The 14,476-nt window shown below is 36.4% G+C and overlaps 2 protein-coding genes across 3 annotated transcripts in view; both read right to left on the minus strand.

Moving 5' to 3' along the window:
* The window catches only part of si:dkey-211e20.8, a 31,778-nt gene extending 18,328 nt beyond the window's left edge, over positions 1 to 13,450 (minus strand). Inside the window, exon 1 of the mRNA XM_087273242.1 lies at positions 13,352 to 13,450. The gene's annotated coding sequence lies outside the window, so the exon portion shown is untranslated. The remainder of the gene's footprint in view (positions 1 to 13,351) is intronic.
* Positions 1,524 to 13,362, minus strand: LOC110440124 (uncharacterized). 2 transcript variants are annotated; one of them, XM_087273245.1, is made up of 9 exons: positions 12,956 to 13,362; positions 10,610 to 10,756; positions 9,134 to 9,372; positions 7,591 to 9,081; positions 7,139 to 7,233; positions 6,959 to 7,009; positions 5,442 to 5,934; positions 4,621 to 4,726; positions 1,524 to 2,352 (listed from the first exon to the last, which is right to left on the minus strand). In XM_087273245.1, coding segments are annotated over exons 3-8 (2,235 nt in total). In that variant the 5' UTR covers positions 9,135 to 9,372; positions 10,610 to 10,756; positions 12,956 to 13,362; the 3' UTR covers positions 1,524 to 2,352; positions 4,621 to 4,622. The 2 variants fall into 2 exon arrangements, with proteins under 2 accessions (XP_087129371.1, XP_087129370.1); XM_087273244.1 differs by having other exon boundaries at positions 7,591 to 9,372; positions 12,956 to 13,356.
* Positions 13,451 to 14,476: the final 1,026 nt, after the last annotated feature.

Here is a 14,476-nt window from a genome sequence, read left to right on the forward strand (position 1 = left end):
TATGCTGCAATAGTTGGTGGTTCATTCTGCTGTGAGAACTCCTGACAAACAAGAGACTAAGCCGAAGGAAAATGAATAAATGAATGAATATTGGGAATTTGTTTGTAATATATGAATATTTAATGGGTTTAATTTTGTTTGTTTGTTTTTCATTCATAAAATCAAAATTGTCTGGAATATTAGAAATTTATTTGGCGAATCTGTTTTTAATCAGAATTGTAATATTGTTGCATTCCTAGTTATAATTATCATAATTATTTATTAGTTTATCAGGTCTATTCCAAGGGTTCTCAAACTTTTCAGCCTGTGAACTCCACTATTTTCAGAAGTGGTTATTGTAACTCTCGTGTTGGAAGGTGCATTATTCCAAAAAAGAAACAAATCAAAATAATCATTCATTTAAAGTTAACCTTGAGCGCCAGACAGAAACATCTGTCAAAATACCTTTTTGTTAAAGAAACACGCTAGCTCTTACAACACATTACAAATATTAAATGAAAAATAAATAATAAACAATATGAGCGACACTTTGGCTGCGTCCAAAACACAGTGTTGCCAACTTAGCAATTTTGTTGCTAGATTTAGCAACTTTTTATACTACTCTAGAAACTTTATTTTCAAACAGCACCTAGCAACAAATTTAGCAATTTTTAACAGAAATTTTCCAACTTTTAGCAATTTTTTTAAAAAAGTGACTCAAAAGAGCAGTGGCTGCAGGCTTCACTCAGTAGAGTAAATTGCTAGCTCAGATTGTTTTTCATAACTGTTCATTTACTGATGTTTGTCAACATTTTCTCATCCTTCCTTTACCAAACAACTGATGAATTCTCCGTTGTAAGCGTGAGTATTCCAGAAGCACTCGAACAGCACATGGCTGGTCTATAATGCTGAGGTATTTTTGCAAAAATAAACCTTAACCACTGACTCTTCAGTTTCATCTTTGGGTAGAGACAATAGCACTAACTCTTCCCTCACACTTCCAATAATATCCAGCTGAGCACAGCGTGACTTCATACAACCGTCTGCTACAGTGTGTGTCTAGCCTGTTTCTTTGCTACTGTGCTAGTGGACGGGACCGCAGGTTTCAATTTTCCCGGGTTTGTGCGGGCAACAGCTGGGCGGGGCTTAAGTTTCGTATCCACGTCACGCAGAAACAGCTCACTCGTTATCCAGATGATTCATTTAAAGTACTAGGAGTCGACTCTTTTATAAATTAATCAATAATTTTAAACACTGCGCACTTTCAGATTTAGACCTTAGCTGGATATTTCACTTCACTTAGAGCTGTTACACACTACATGGAAAGACATTTACAAAAACCCATAATAGGGGCTCTTTAAAGTAAAAATCCATTTTAAAGTTAATATAAATTAATTCTAAAAAGTAACTTCCTTGCAAAAAGTAATTTTATTGAAGAGATTTTTATTAAGAAATGTACTTTTACTTACATCATCTCGCTTCATTTTATGTTGTCATGTGCACAGTAGAAAACAAGATTCCCTGTTCAATCAAGTTTTTTGGTATCAACAATAAAATGTTATACATAAATATATGGAAAAATAAATACATATAAATACCTCTATACACTGCCGGGCAAAAGTTTGGGCTCAGTAAAATGTTTAAATGTTTTAAAATAAGCTTCTCCTGCTCACCAGGCTGTTTCATCAAAAATGCAGTACAAATTGTGAAATGTTATTCCACTATAAAATAACTGTTAAAATGTATTTGATCATTTAATTTAATCATTTATTACAGTAATTTTAAAGATGAATTTTCAGCATCATTACTCCGGTCTTCAGAGTCACTTGATCCTATTAATGGTAACAGTAATAAAAGCAAAAATGACTGGATCAATGATTTCATTTGCAACTACATACAATAAGAAATAAATCAATATTTACAGAATCATTTTCTTTAACACCCCCCACCGTCAAACTTTTGACCAGTAGTGTCATAAACAGCATAAAGTGCAAAAGTGCAAACTGTACAACTAAATAAATAAACATACACATAATATACTCTAATATATACATTAACAGTGCAAAAATAAATCTTATTTCTGATATGTACATGTCAATTCATCTTTATTTACAAAACTTATACAATGCAAATGTTGTCAAAGCAGCTTAACAAATGTCTCTGTTGAAATTCAGTTCAGTGTAATGTCTCTGCTGAAGGCCGATCCCATGGAGAGTAGCTCAAAAGAGGCAGTTTCCTGGGGAAACGCTGATCCTGTAGTGTTTATGAGCACAGACGGTGGTTCTGGATCGGGAAAAGCTTCTTTATAGATGAGTTTTGATGATTTTTTAATGATTTTTTGTTGAAGATTTTGCTGCTTTGTGTGTGAAGTTCCTAAATGAGGAAAAATAAAAGAAGAAAAAATTAAAAGCATGTCTGGAATTTGTCTACCACATCGATAAAATAGGAAACAACACAATAGAAAAATCATCTTGTCCATGAACGGCCTCTTGAAGCTACAATCAGCCCATGAAATAGAAACCGCAACAAGAATATTATTTACCACAAAACTGCAAGTTGTTTTGAAGTAGTTATATGCAGTAAACAGACCCCCTAGTTTTCTGTGATTTAACAAACGCTAAACTAAACGCAAAATCAACAAAAAGCTAAATCCTTTGCGATTCTGCAAAATTCTTAATTTAAATGCAAAAAAATGTAAATAATCTCATAAAACATCCAATTCTAAACTATCAAATTATATTTATTTCAGTTTGCAATGAAGTATTTTACACGACTTATACTGTAGATGTTGCAAATGCAGCGCACGTGATGTATTTGAGTGTCTCGAAAAATGACGTCTCACCTGCGCCCTAACAACCCTAAAGCCACCTTTCCACTACACATGACATTTGGACACGATTGTCGGATTACGCCCCCTTGTGTTAGTCGCACAGAATTTTCAGTTCTGATGTGCACCGTGGAAGAAAAGCTGTACTCGCAGTGTCCGAAATAAAGGAGTGCAGAAGCAATTCTCCGTTGTTGAATGAATGAATGAATACTAGAAACTCAGACTGCTAAAAATATTGGAGGGGATGTGAAGACAACATAAAAAAAGATATTTTTATTACTTTATTACTTACATTTATGAAAAGAAATGTTTTTTTTTAATATAGACTTTTTGTGATTAAAACAAATAACCAAATAAAGTCCTATTTCTCATCTCACGCACACGGACCAGTTCGAACAACACTGGAATACATCACATCCGGCCGGCTGGTCGCATACGGTCTAGTCGCAAGAGTTTAAATATTTCAATGGATCCGCAGCTCAATTCAGATCCGAATTTTCTGCATATGGAGATGATCGGACCTCAACGCAGTTCCCGAACTACTCTCCATTGGAAATAAATGACTTCTGGTTTTTCGTGTGCAGTGGAAAGGAGGCTTGACGCCCCATTCAAACGGGGCTTCAGCGTCAATGCTTGACTGAAGGCATGTCTGAAGTTGGGGCTGACACGATCATCATAGCAGCATCAGCCAATGAAATTCAGTCAGCAATAGGCCACTGTCTAGCTGGTGTATTTGCATTCAGCGATTTGATTAGCTGACGCTTCCGTCGCCCCTGGAAAAGTTGAACAAGTCCCGACTTCTGCAGCGAGCAACGCCTCTGAAGCGGCGCAGACTGATCCACAATGCAGTTCGGCAACACCTGACGTCACCGATTCACAGTGAATGGGAAGCGTTGAAGCTGACGCCTCGTGTGAATGGGGCCTAATGCCTGTTTTACACCGCAAGCGAAAGCACTGCGTGAGCAGCACGTATGGAGAGCAGAAGCAGCAAATCGAGCAAATGACACGACGCGAATTGGGACCAACAACATCTAACATCTAACAAACAGAGCAGTGGAACAGACAGAAAAGGAAGCAGCTTACAATGATGATTGTTTGTGGATGACGGCCGCTAGACCTGACCCAATTGAATGAGATTATTTTTGCATTACATGTATGGCTGCTTTTATGATAAGTGCCAAATTGATAATGATTTTCCCTTGCCATTGATGAGAGAAAACGCTTCACTGCCATTGATGTGTTTTAGGTTTAATACGGTAAGGTAACGCATGTTCTGAGTGAGGTAAATGATGTCAGATACTGCTGGGAGTGAGCAAGAGAAAGTAAGATTGTCTGTAAAAAATAAAGAGTTATGCAACCTTCCTTTGGCGTAACCCCTGCCGTTTCAGATCTTGTCTTGACAAAAGCTTTATTTTAACGACTTGTGTCATGAAGATATATATTAATTACTATCACCACAAAATTAGACATTTTCATCACAAAAACAATCGTGAAAACTAGGGGTTCTGAGAACAGTTTTAGTAAAACACCCTTATGCCTGTGTGTATATACAGATTTTCAGAAAATGTATCATTTTAAATGCTTTCATTGTTACATTTTTTTAACATCTTGGAATATTTAAATATATGTTTCTTTTACATAAACTGTATTGCTAAAAATGTTTAGTGTTTAGTAATTGCTAAGTGCACTTAAATATGTTACACATTAGCAAAATTGAAGATGATTAATAAAAGCGCCAAAGCTAATGTGACACCATCAGCTTTGTGTGTGCCAGTATAACAAATGTTGTTGCCTACTGGATCAGTTGTATTTACCTTCATCCCTGCTCCATCTCCTGCTTCTTCATCCACTGGTGCTGTAAGACTTCCTCCAACGTTGACAATTTTTTATCCATGCACTTTTCTATCAGATCCCAGCAGTCTGTACAAGGAGAAAGAGATAGTTATTCAAGACTGTATAAGACATTAAAGCTGACATTTATAAAGATATCTTCTGAAATTTGTTAATAAAAAAGGCTACTGGAGAGTCCTGGAGGGTCTGTGTCCAGCAAAGTTTTGCTTAAACTCTAATCAAACACTTGTGAAGCAAGTTAACCAATGGCTATATCTGAAATCGCAGCCCTGTACCCTTAAATGAATTAATGAATACATTTATTTAATTGTAAAAATAACATTCCTATACATGATAAATAAAACTACAGTGTTTCAATACTAGCATACAGCTTGTTGTGTTAAATAACTTGGGTCTAACCAAGCAGAATCCAATCCAATTGAGGGGTTTATCAACCAGAAAAGCACAAACAAAACTGCTTCAATTGACTTATTTGTTTACATTTACTCATTTAAATACACTAATTTACTAGACTAACGTAAGGAGTAGTAGATGAGGGTATAGGATTGATTTTGAATACAGTCAATGACAAGATCATTTGAGGATTAAATTTAAAGGTAAACTCTGTAGGGCAGTGGCCCCCCAGGACTGAAGTTGCTCAATCATTAGCTATTACACAAGGTGTCGTTAGATTCCTTATTAAAGTCAAACATTTCCTAGGATCAGCAATGCTAAGCTCTTCCTGTCTTGTCATGAGACTACAACAGGTTGAGGTTTTGGCATGTACATTTGTCTTTTCACTTACCACTGGATACACTGGGACCAAACAAAAGGTGGCGCTTCCTTCCAGAAATTCTGTTCACTAGTTGTCTTCCATGCACCATGAAATACAGCATGTAGCCTACGTTCCAGATGTTTGAAAAGACGACAGCTTGATAATCTTCTGCTCTGATTTTGGTAGCACAACCGAAGTCAATCAGCTTGAGCTCCACCTTCGTTGTGTTGACTAGGATGTTGTCAGCATGCATGTCGTTGTGGGAAACATCATGGTCAATGCAGTGCTGCATTGCCTGGACTAACTGGTGCAGCAGGGAACGTGCAACCCGTTCTGACAGTTTGTCATGCATGTATATATAGTCCCGCAGAGATACGCAAGGTTGGGGGTACTCCATGACGAGTGAAATGAATCCAGCTTGATCAAACCACTCATACATTTCTATCACATGCATGCTTGCTGAAGGATGTTTCAGTATTAGCATATACGCTGCTTCTTCACAGACAGGTCTGGAACAACCAGGCTGCAGAGAAAAAGAAAACAAAGGTTAGTAGTTGTACATCTGAGGAAAAATTGGTACTATTTTAATGATTAGTTCACCCGAAAATTAAAATACTGTTATTATTTACTTTCCTTCATGTCATTTCAACCCCCTGAAACGTTCGTTCATCTTTCAGAACACAAATTAAGGCATTTTAAATTAAATCTGAGAGCTCCCTCACGCTTCACACACAGGAACGTTCCTGAGGTGCTCAAAGTCCAGAAAAGAAGACAAGAAGTGTCTTCAGTGGTTCAACTGTAATCATACGATGCTCCAAGAACACTAAAATAAGAACTGTAAAAACAACTGACTTTGCCCAATTCTTCTACATCAGACTGGGGTGTGCATTTATTACAGGTAATATGACTCTGACAAAACATCATACTGCCTGTAGAAAACATGTACCCTGACCTGATGCAGGAGAGAAAACATTGGCAAACTAATTTGTTTTTACAGATTTGGCGCAGACAAAGGTGTTTCAGCAACTTCGTATGATTGTAGTGGAACCACTGAAGTCACATGAACTGTTCAGACAATGGTTTTGGCTTCTTTTCTGAATTTGAGCTTCTCAGGACCCTTACCGTCTACAGCAGAAGAGAAAGCTCTTAAATCTGAAATATCTTTTGTGTTCTGATGAGGAACAAAAGTCTCAGAGGATTGGAATCACAGGGTGAGTAAACAATGATTTAATGCTTGGGCAAACTTATCCTTTACATGTATTTTACCCTGCTTTAGTACTTTTGTATATGATCAACAAGGTTTTCCAGCTCTTTTCTCTTACAGTGCTGCTACATAATACAGTAAATGTTCACATTAATCAAATTTCAGCATGAAGCACAGCTCATCCTGAAGTCACCATAAAATAATTTTCTTCAGCTTGAACATGAGAGAAGTTTTCATACAGATTCATATGGCTGCTTTTTGCCTTTTGAAATTGAACTATGCAACCATAAATGTGTCCAAACCATTAAAAAATTAAATGATGAGTGAAGTTTTGCCAACTTACAACAGAGATGTAACGTGGATTGTTTCTCTTCAGAATCTTCTTGATGGCAACCTAAAAAAAGAAAACACAATAATTATTGTTTTCACATTATTCAATCTGTAATTTGTTTAATAAATATACAAGTTTGGATCAAGTGAACAGGTTACATAAGAAGCCAATTGAACAGTGAGAGATTTTTACCTCCTTGCCATCAGATTTACGAACTGCTTTGAATGTTAAGCCGAAGCTCCCGCCTCCTATCGTTTCTCCAAAGCCGTAGAGACCAATCAAAGATCCTGAAAAAGAAGAAGAAGAGGTTATTCTCTCATACTGACCTTACATCAGTTGTTCTCGAATTTTGACTCTCGGACCCCCACACACACATTTTGGATGTCTTTGTTATTTAACACACAAGGATAAGTTAATGAGCTGATGATCAGAATCAGGTGTGTTAGGTAAGGAAGACTTACAAAATGTGCAGTGCAGGGTGGCCAGAGGCCCGAAGTTGAGAACAACTGCCTTACATTAACAAGTATGTTACAGTAGCATCTATAATAGTACTGTTTCCATCAAATTAAATAAACTAAATTTCATGAATTTGATTCTGCATTTATGTTTTGTATGTGATTTCAGAGTGCTGTTAGCACACTCACCAGTATTTGGCTCAAAATTAGGGGCTCCTAAGGCAGATGAGGACCTCACATTAGACGTGTCTTGGAGACTAGATGGTCCAGGCACAGGCTCTGGTTCCTGATCAACCATGTTCTGAACCACAGATGGTCCAGCAACAGGGTCTGGATCTGGATTTAAATTGACTCTGAGATGAAGCGGTCCAAGGGCAAACTCTAGCTCAGGAACAAAAGTGTACCAAAACCGATACAGTCCAAGTGCAGGCTCTGGATCTGAATCAACAGTGTTCCTGAGACCAGACACTTCAGAAATAGGTTCTGGTTCTGGCTCAGCCAGGTTCTGGACCCCAGTTGCTCTAAAAAACGGCTCTGGGTCTGGATTTAAAGTGTACCAGAGACGGAACAGTCCAAGGACAAACGGTGTCACTGGACGTACATTGTTCCAAAGCCAAGACAGCCAAGAGACAGGCTCTGAATCTGGACCAACAGTGTTCTGAGGACCAGGCACTTTAGAGACAAGCTCTGGATCTAGATCAACAGTGTTCCGAGGACCAGGCACTTCAGGGACAGGCTCTGGATCTGGATCAACAGTGTCCCGAGGACCAGGCACTTCAGGAACAGGTTCTGGATCTAGATCAACAGTGTTCTGAGGACCAGGCACTTTAGAGACAAGCTCTGGATCTAGATCAACAGTGTTCCGAGGACCAGGCACTTCAGGGACAGGCTCTGGATCTGGATCAACAGTGTCCCGAGGACCAGGCACTTCAGGAACAGGTTCTGGATCTAGATCAACAGTGTTCTGAGAACAAGGCACTTTAGATACAGGCTCTGGATCTAGATCAACAGTGTTCCGAGGACCAGGCACTTCAGGAACAGGTTCTGGATCTAGATCAACAGTGTTCTGAGGACCAGGCACTATAGAGACAAGCTCTGGATCTAGATCAACAGTGTTCCGAGGACCAGGCACTTCAGTGACAGGCTCTGGATCTGGATCAACAGTGTCCCGAGGACCAGGCACTTCAGGAACAGGTTCTGGATCTGGATCAACAGTGTTCCGAGGACCAGGCACTTCAGGAACAGGCTCTGGATCTGGATCAACAGTGTTCCGAGGACCAGTCACTTCAGGAACAGGTTCTGGATCTAGATCAACAGTGTTCCGAGGACCAGGCACTTCAGGGACAGGCTCTGGAACTGGATCAACAGTGTTCTGAGGACCAGGCACTTCAGGAACAGGCTCTGGATCAACAGAGTTCTTTAAATCAGACACCCCAAGTACAGGCACTGGATCAACATTGTTTTGGAGACCAGACACTCTAGGGACAGGCACTGGATCTGGATCAACAGTGTTCCATAGACCAGCCACTTTAGAGACAGGCTCTAGATCTGGATCAACAGTGCTCTGAAGCCCAAACACTCCAGAGACAGGTTTTGGATCTGGATCAACAGAGTTACAGAGACCAGACACTCCAGGGACAGGCTCTAAATCTGGATCAACAGAGTTACAGAGACCAGACACTCCAGGGACAGGCTCTAGATCTGGATCAACAGTGTTCCAGAGCCCAGACACTCCAGGGACAGGCTCTAAATCTGGACCAACAGAGTTCCAGATCCAAGAAGGTCCAGCGACATTCTCTGTATCTGAATCAGTCTCTAGGTCTGGATTAGTTGTTTGTGGATTCTCCTGTGGTGTTTGTGGTTCCACGCTTATCTGTCTGCAGCAGAGGAAAGGTTTCTTTATGGCCTTCCACACTCTCTTGAAGAAAGCACGGATTTTGCTCCACCTGCTGCCGCCTTGTATTTGAATTCCTAAATTGAAAAGAAGACAAAAAAGAAAACATGACAATCTGTTATTGTTTAGGCTATTGAGTATATATAAATAAAACATATTAAAAAATAACAAGATATAGGGTGACTTTTCCCTAAGTGGGGACAAGCTGTAGTGTTTTTATAACCCTAAATAACAAAATTAGACATAAGAGTCATTTAAAAACTTAATTTTGAAATACTTAATTTTCTGATGAATTTTGGTACAAAAAGGAAATCAAATGAAGTGTTTAAGCTATTCCTAAACATACATACAAACATGGTCAAAATTATTAGCACTCTTGTGATTTAATGAGATTTTTTTCATGATGTTTTTAAACTTTAAGTTTAAAAAACTATTTTACAAGATACTAGTATTCAGCTGAAAATGCTTAAAGACACTACTATGATAATTAGGTTCAGTAGGCAAGTTAGAATAATTAGGCAATTCATTGGACAACAGTGGTTTGTTCTATAAAGACTAATACAATTATATATATATATATATATATATATATATATATATATATATATATATATATATATATATATATTTTTTTTTTTTTTTTTTAACTTAAGGTGGCTAATATTATTGATCTTAAACTGTTAAAAAGCTACTTTTATTCCAGCCAAACAAAATAAAAAAGGCTTCCACAAGAAATTAATGTTGTAACATCACAAATCTCATGGTTTGGTTAACATTATTTTAGTCACCGATCGGCTCAATTTTTTGGGTCAAAGAGGGATAAATGTAATTTGTTGTCCATTTATTACAAGTGCAGAACAGCAAGGAAGATTTGCTTTTAACAAAAATAACTTTTAGAGTCTGTGATTTTGTGAGTTGAGAACACAATTAAATATATTATTAAAATCTACTCAATTTACTCAATGTATTATTTGCAGCTTTTCTTTTTCAATGTTAATATAACATGTCCTGTGAATTTTGAAATAGTATTTTGAATATGAATTTGTTGTTTTGGATAGGCCACCTTAAAAAAGTCTTACTTGAGGCCAATTTATCTTATAGAACAACATGTAATCATTGTGTTAATATTAATCATTTCTCATTTTTGTTTAATATGTCATGTTCCTTGTTTTTTTATATATTTAATTTAATTCCCTAATACTTATGTCTTTACCCTGTTTTTACCTTTTTATTTTACTTAAAGAGATTAAGTATCCTAATTCCCATTAATAAAATGTTCATATTTTACAGTGAAGAGGTTGCTAATTATCTCACTGGTTGTGTTTTCCTCCATGGTGTTATCGGGAAAAGGGTCATCGGGCATCTCATCTGGTGCTGTACCGACATCTGAAGCCACAGTCCAGTCATCGTCCAGCCAGAGACAGAAATCACTGCAAAAGCTGATGATCTCCATATGTGACCCTAAATAACAAAATGAGCCATAAGAGTCATAAAAAAACAACAACAACTGTAATTTATTCATTACAAAATGTCTTCATGGAACATGATCAGTACTTAATTTTCCGATGATCGTTGACATAAAAAGGAAAATTATTTATTTTAGTCTATTCCTAAAGATTACCACAGAAATACATTAAGTTAGTGTGATGTATATTAGGGTCTTTCCTGGCTAATAAAATAAGGCAGAGGTGATATCTCAATCATTAATTGTTTGCTACTTGAAAGAAACAGATTTTGTATTATTCTTGTAATCTTATCAAGTAAAATATTATCTTACTTAAAAAGGCTAACATTTATAGTAATAAAGTATATAACATTTTTGACTGATTGTTGGTGGTTTTCCCTTGTTGGGAAGAAATAAAATGTGTCATTTTTACTGTTCATCATCAGTTGACAGCATTAACCCTTTAGATTTTTCCTGTGCAAATAAGATTCTGGCTTTTATAAGGAGCTCTATGGAGTAAAAGAGCAGATTATAGTGTTTGTGCGTAAATACACTTACTATTATTATTATATATTACTTTATTATCCTCTGAGAGCTAACTTGCTTATTTTGATTTTTTCAGACATTTGTCTCTCTCACACACACACACACACACACACACACACACACACACACACACACACACACACACACACACACACACACACACACACACACACTATATTCCATATAGAGGGAAAACTCTGCAAACTGGACTGAAGCAGTTTTAGTTTACTAGAACTTCAGCTGTTATGCTGCTTTGACACAGTCTACATAGTGAAAGCACTTTAGAAACAACATTGAATTGAACAGAAGGCAGAAACTAAGCCTTTTTGCACTGCAACTGATGAGTAAAAAATTAACTCTGACCTTTTCCCAACAAGAAAAGTAAGCAACAGTCAAAACTGCATTATTAGATGGTGTCATGTCTTTGCTATCAAAAACTGACATCATTAATGGGGCAAAATCAGCCACGAACGTAACAAAATTCTTTCCCAGAGTATTGTTGTATGTCAGAAAATATTTAAAGCATTTTCCCAAAATATGTGTTAAAATAAGATTTGAAAATCATTCAATATGCAAAAACAGAAAACTGTGGCCAAATTAAATTTGATTTCAAACCGATTAAACTCTTTGCTATGGTTTTTTCTTTGCTATGGTTTGAGCCCTTTATGCTGCACAAAGCTTTTTTCTCGAAGAAAAAAAAAATCAACCAGATGAAATTATACAATAAGACCAGAACCAAAATGTTCAGAAAAACATGCTGGTTTTTGCACAAGACACTGTTTTGTATTAGGTCGATTACTCTGTAAACTCTTAAATGAACTTAACTATGACACTATTTGAGATAAAATATTTAAATAAACTGTAAAACTATTTGAATATTTCTGTCTATGATGCACAAGCTTTGTTTTTTATAGTTATGCCTTTGTTAATTTTATATACGGCAGTGAATCCATATTGTCAGTATATCAGAAAAGTGTTTGCAGTGCAATCGATATACTGAAAATTTGGATTTATTTCTCATATTTAGCCATTTTTAGGGTTTATTTGAATTTTATCTCAAATGGTGTCAGAGTTTAATTCATTTACGAGTTTACAGTGTATTCGACCTAATACAAATAGCCATGGATGCATTATTGTATATAAAATATTATTGTATAACTTGTATTATCATTATTGTATAAATTTTATTGTGTACTATTGTGTTCTTCTGAACAATTTGGTACTGGTCTTAGTGTATAATTTCATATGGTTGAATTTCTAAATTCATTTGTATGGTTAATTTGTTTTTGTTTTTTTAAATCGAGAAATTAAGCCTTGTGCAATATAAAGGTCACATATTTATATCTATCTGACATATTTATGACTCAAACTATAGCAGGAGCAAAGAGTTTAATTGGTTTGAAACCAAATGTCTAACGTCAATGAATGTCTAACGTCAAACTAACTTTAAGGTTAGGGATATCTGAGGCCAGAGTCTTAATTCAGGGCAATTCACCTCACACTTTTCTCATCCTAAACCCCATTATTGACAATTTCTCATGTTTTGTTTTATATGTTATGTTTCTTAAGTCATATATTAAATTAATTTCATCCCCTAATACTTTCTCTTTGCCCAGTTTTATCATTTTTTTAAAAACCTAGACAGCTTGTGTGGTTGCTGACAGTCTTACCGGTTGTATTTTTCTTGTCATTGACAGTAAAAGGCTTATCAAATGCTTTGTCGGCATCTGAAGCCATTGTCGAATCCTCCTCGTCGAGCCAGGGACAGAAGTTGGTGCAGAATCCAATGTTCTCCAGCCATGTTTTCGTCCCTTCAGTCTCTCCTTCGACACACACGGGCGTTGTTGCTGCCATCGCGTGGACAAACATAAAATTAGTTTTCTCACTCATAATCCTGTTTACTCAGAAAATAAATTAGTCAATAGATATTCGCAAATCCAAAGATTTGCGCGAGGTTTCTGCAAACGCGTCTTCACTCAATTCAGAATATCAATTAAATGAAGGGTGTGGCAGCACCGAATAGCGATGACGTCATTTTTGGAATCCTTCGAACAGTTGCAGCTTGCTTCGAACAGCTTACGAGTTTGTAGTTTTTTTGCTTAAAACTACAAAGGCGATTTTCAAATATTACTCAACTAGGACTGTTCACATCTAAAGTTGCCACTAAACCACATAACCACTACAGTCAGCGATAGCTCATCAATGTCAAAATGCTAGCCAATCAAATCAAAAAGGCGGGCTTTACAGTTCGCAGAGGATTTATTTAAAAACGATTACAAATTGATTGACAAAAATACAAAATTAGTGCTCAAGTTCAAAAATATGAATGTTTGTGACGGATATTGAATACTATAGCACAATACTGAAAAAAACATAAAGGCAGTTTAAAAAGGGCAACAAACAAATGTTTAATTATTTTATAGACAAGTTATTAATTAATTACTCTTGTAGGAGATATCGTTATTTTAGCTTCGATTAAAAAATATGAATAAAAACAAATATTGAATGAAATAATCCTAATCAGTATGTGGGTTTTCTAAATAAATCCTGCTGCTACATCAGACACGGGTAAAGTCTAGATAGGATACAGCTGCGGATACGCACATCAATATCATTTTGTAACACTGAATAACAATAATTAATAAAATACAACAAATGGGAAATTTAAAAAATAATTCTCGTTAACCAACCATATCTGCCCTAACGTTAGCAACAACCAGATACGGCTGCGGCCGGAAGTTAATGAGAATTATTTATATTATTATTTATTAAGTTTTCCATTTATAGTATTTTATTAACGTCAAACCCTACCCCAACCCTAAACCCAAACATAACAGCAATGTAAAAACAGTAGTTGTACCGAGTATTATTTATGGTATTTAATAAATTACCCAATAAATTGTATTTTATTAACGTCTACCCCTACCCAACCTTAAACCCAACCTTCACAGTACTGTAAAAATATTAATTATTGTTATACAGTCTTACAAAAATGATGCTATATTAATGTGCGTGTCCGCAGCTGTATTCTATGTAACGTCAGGCTTTGCTGCTGTTAGCGCGACATCTCTGTGTAGCTCCACACAGAAACTTAAACAAAGTTTCATGTAAATTTCAGAGTGGGTTTTCGCTTTATGTTTGTGCTATTTTTATACCTTTGTTGACGTTTTGATGCCTACTCTTCTCCATGA

This window comes from Danio rerio, chromosome 11, assembly GCF_052040795.2.
Source record: "Danio rerio strain M-AB ecotype USA chromosome 11, GRCz13ab, whole genome shotgun sequence".
In the NCBI taxonomy this organism is placed as follows: Eukaryota; Metazoa; Chordata; class Actinopteri; order Cypriniformes; family Danionidae; genus Danio; species Danio rerio.

What these genes read in the sequence shown, in the direction of transcription:
- LOC110440124 (XM_087273244.1), bottom strand. Translation starts at nt 13,175, where the DNA reads ATGAGTGAGAAAACTAATTTTATGTTTGTCCACGCGATGGCAGCAACA. An exon ending in CATGGAGGAAAACACAACCA is followed by an intron (nt 9,373 to 10,609) that starts GTGAGATAATTA and finishes TTTTCAATTTAG; the next exon opens with GAATTCAAATACAAGGCGGC. An exon ending in TGGTCCCAGTGTATCCAGTG is followed by an intron (nt 4,727 to 5,441) that starts GTAAGTGAAAAG and finishes CTCCTTGTACAG; the next exon opens with ACTGCTGGGATCTGATAGAA.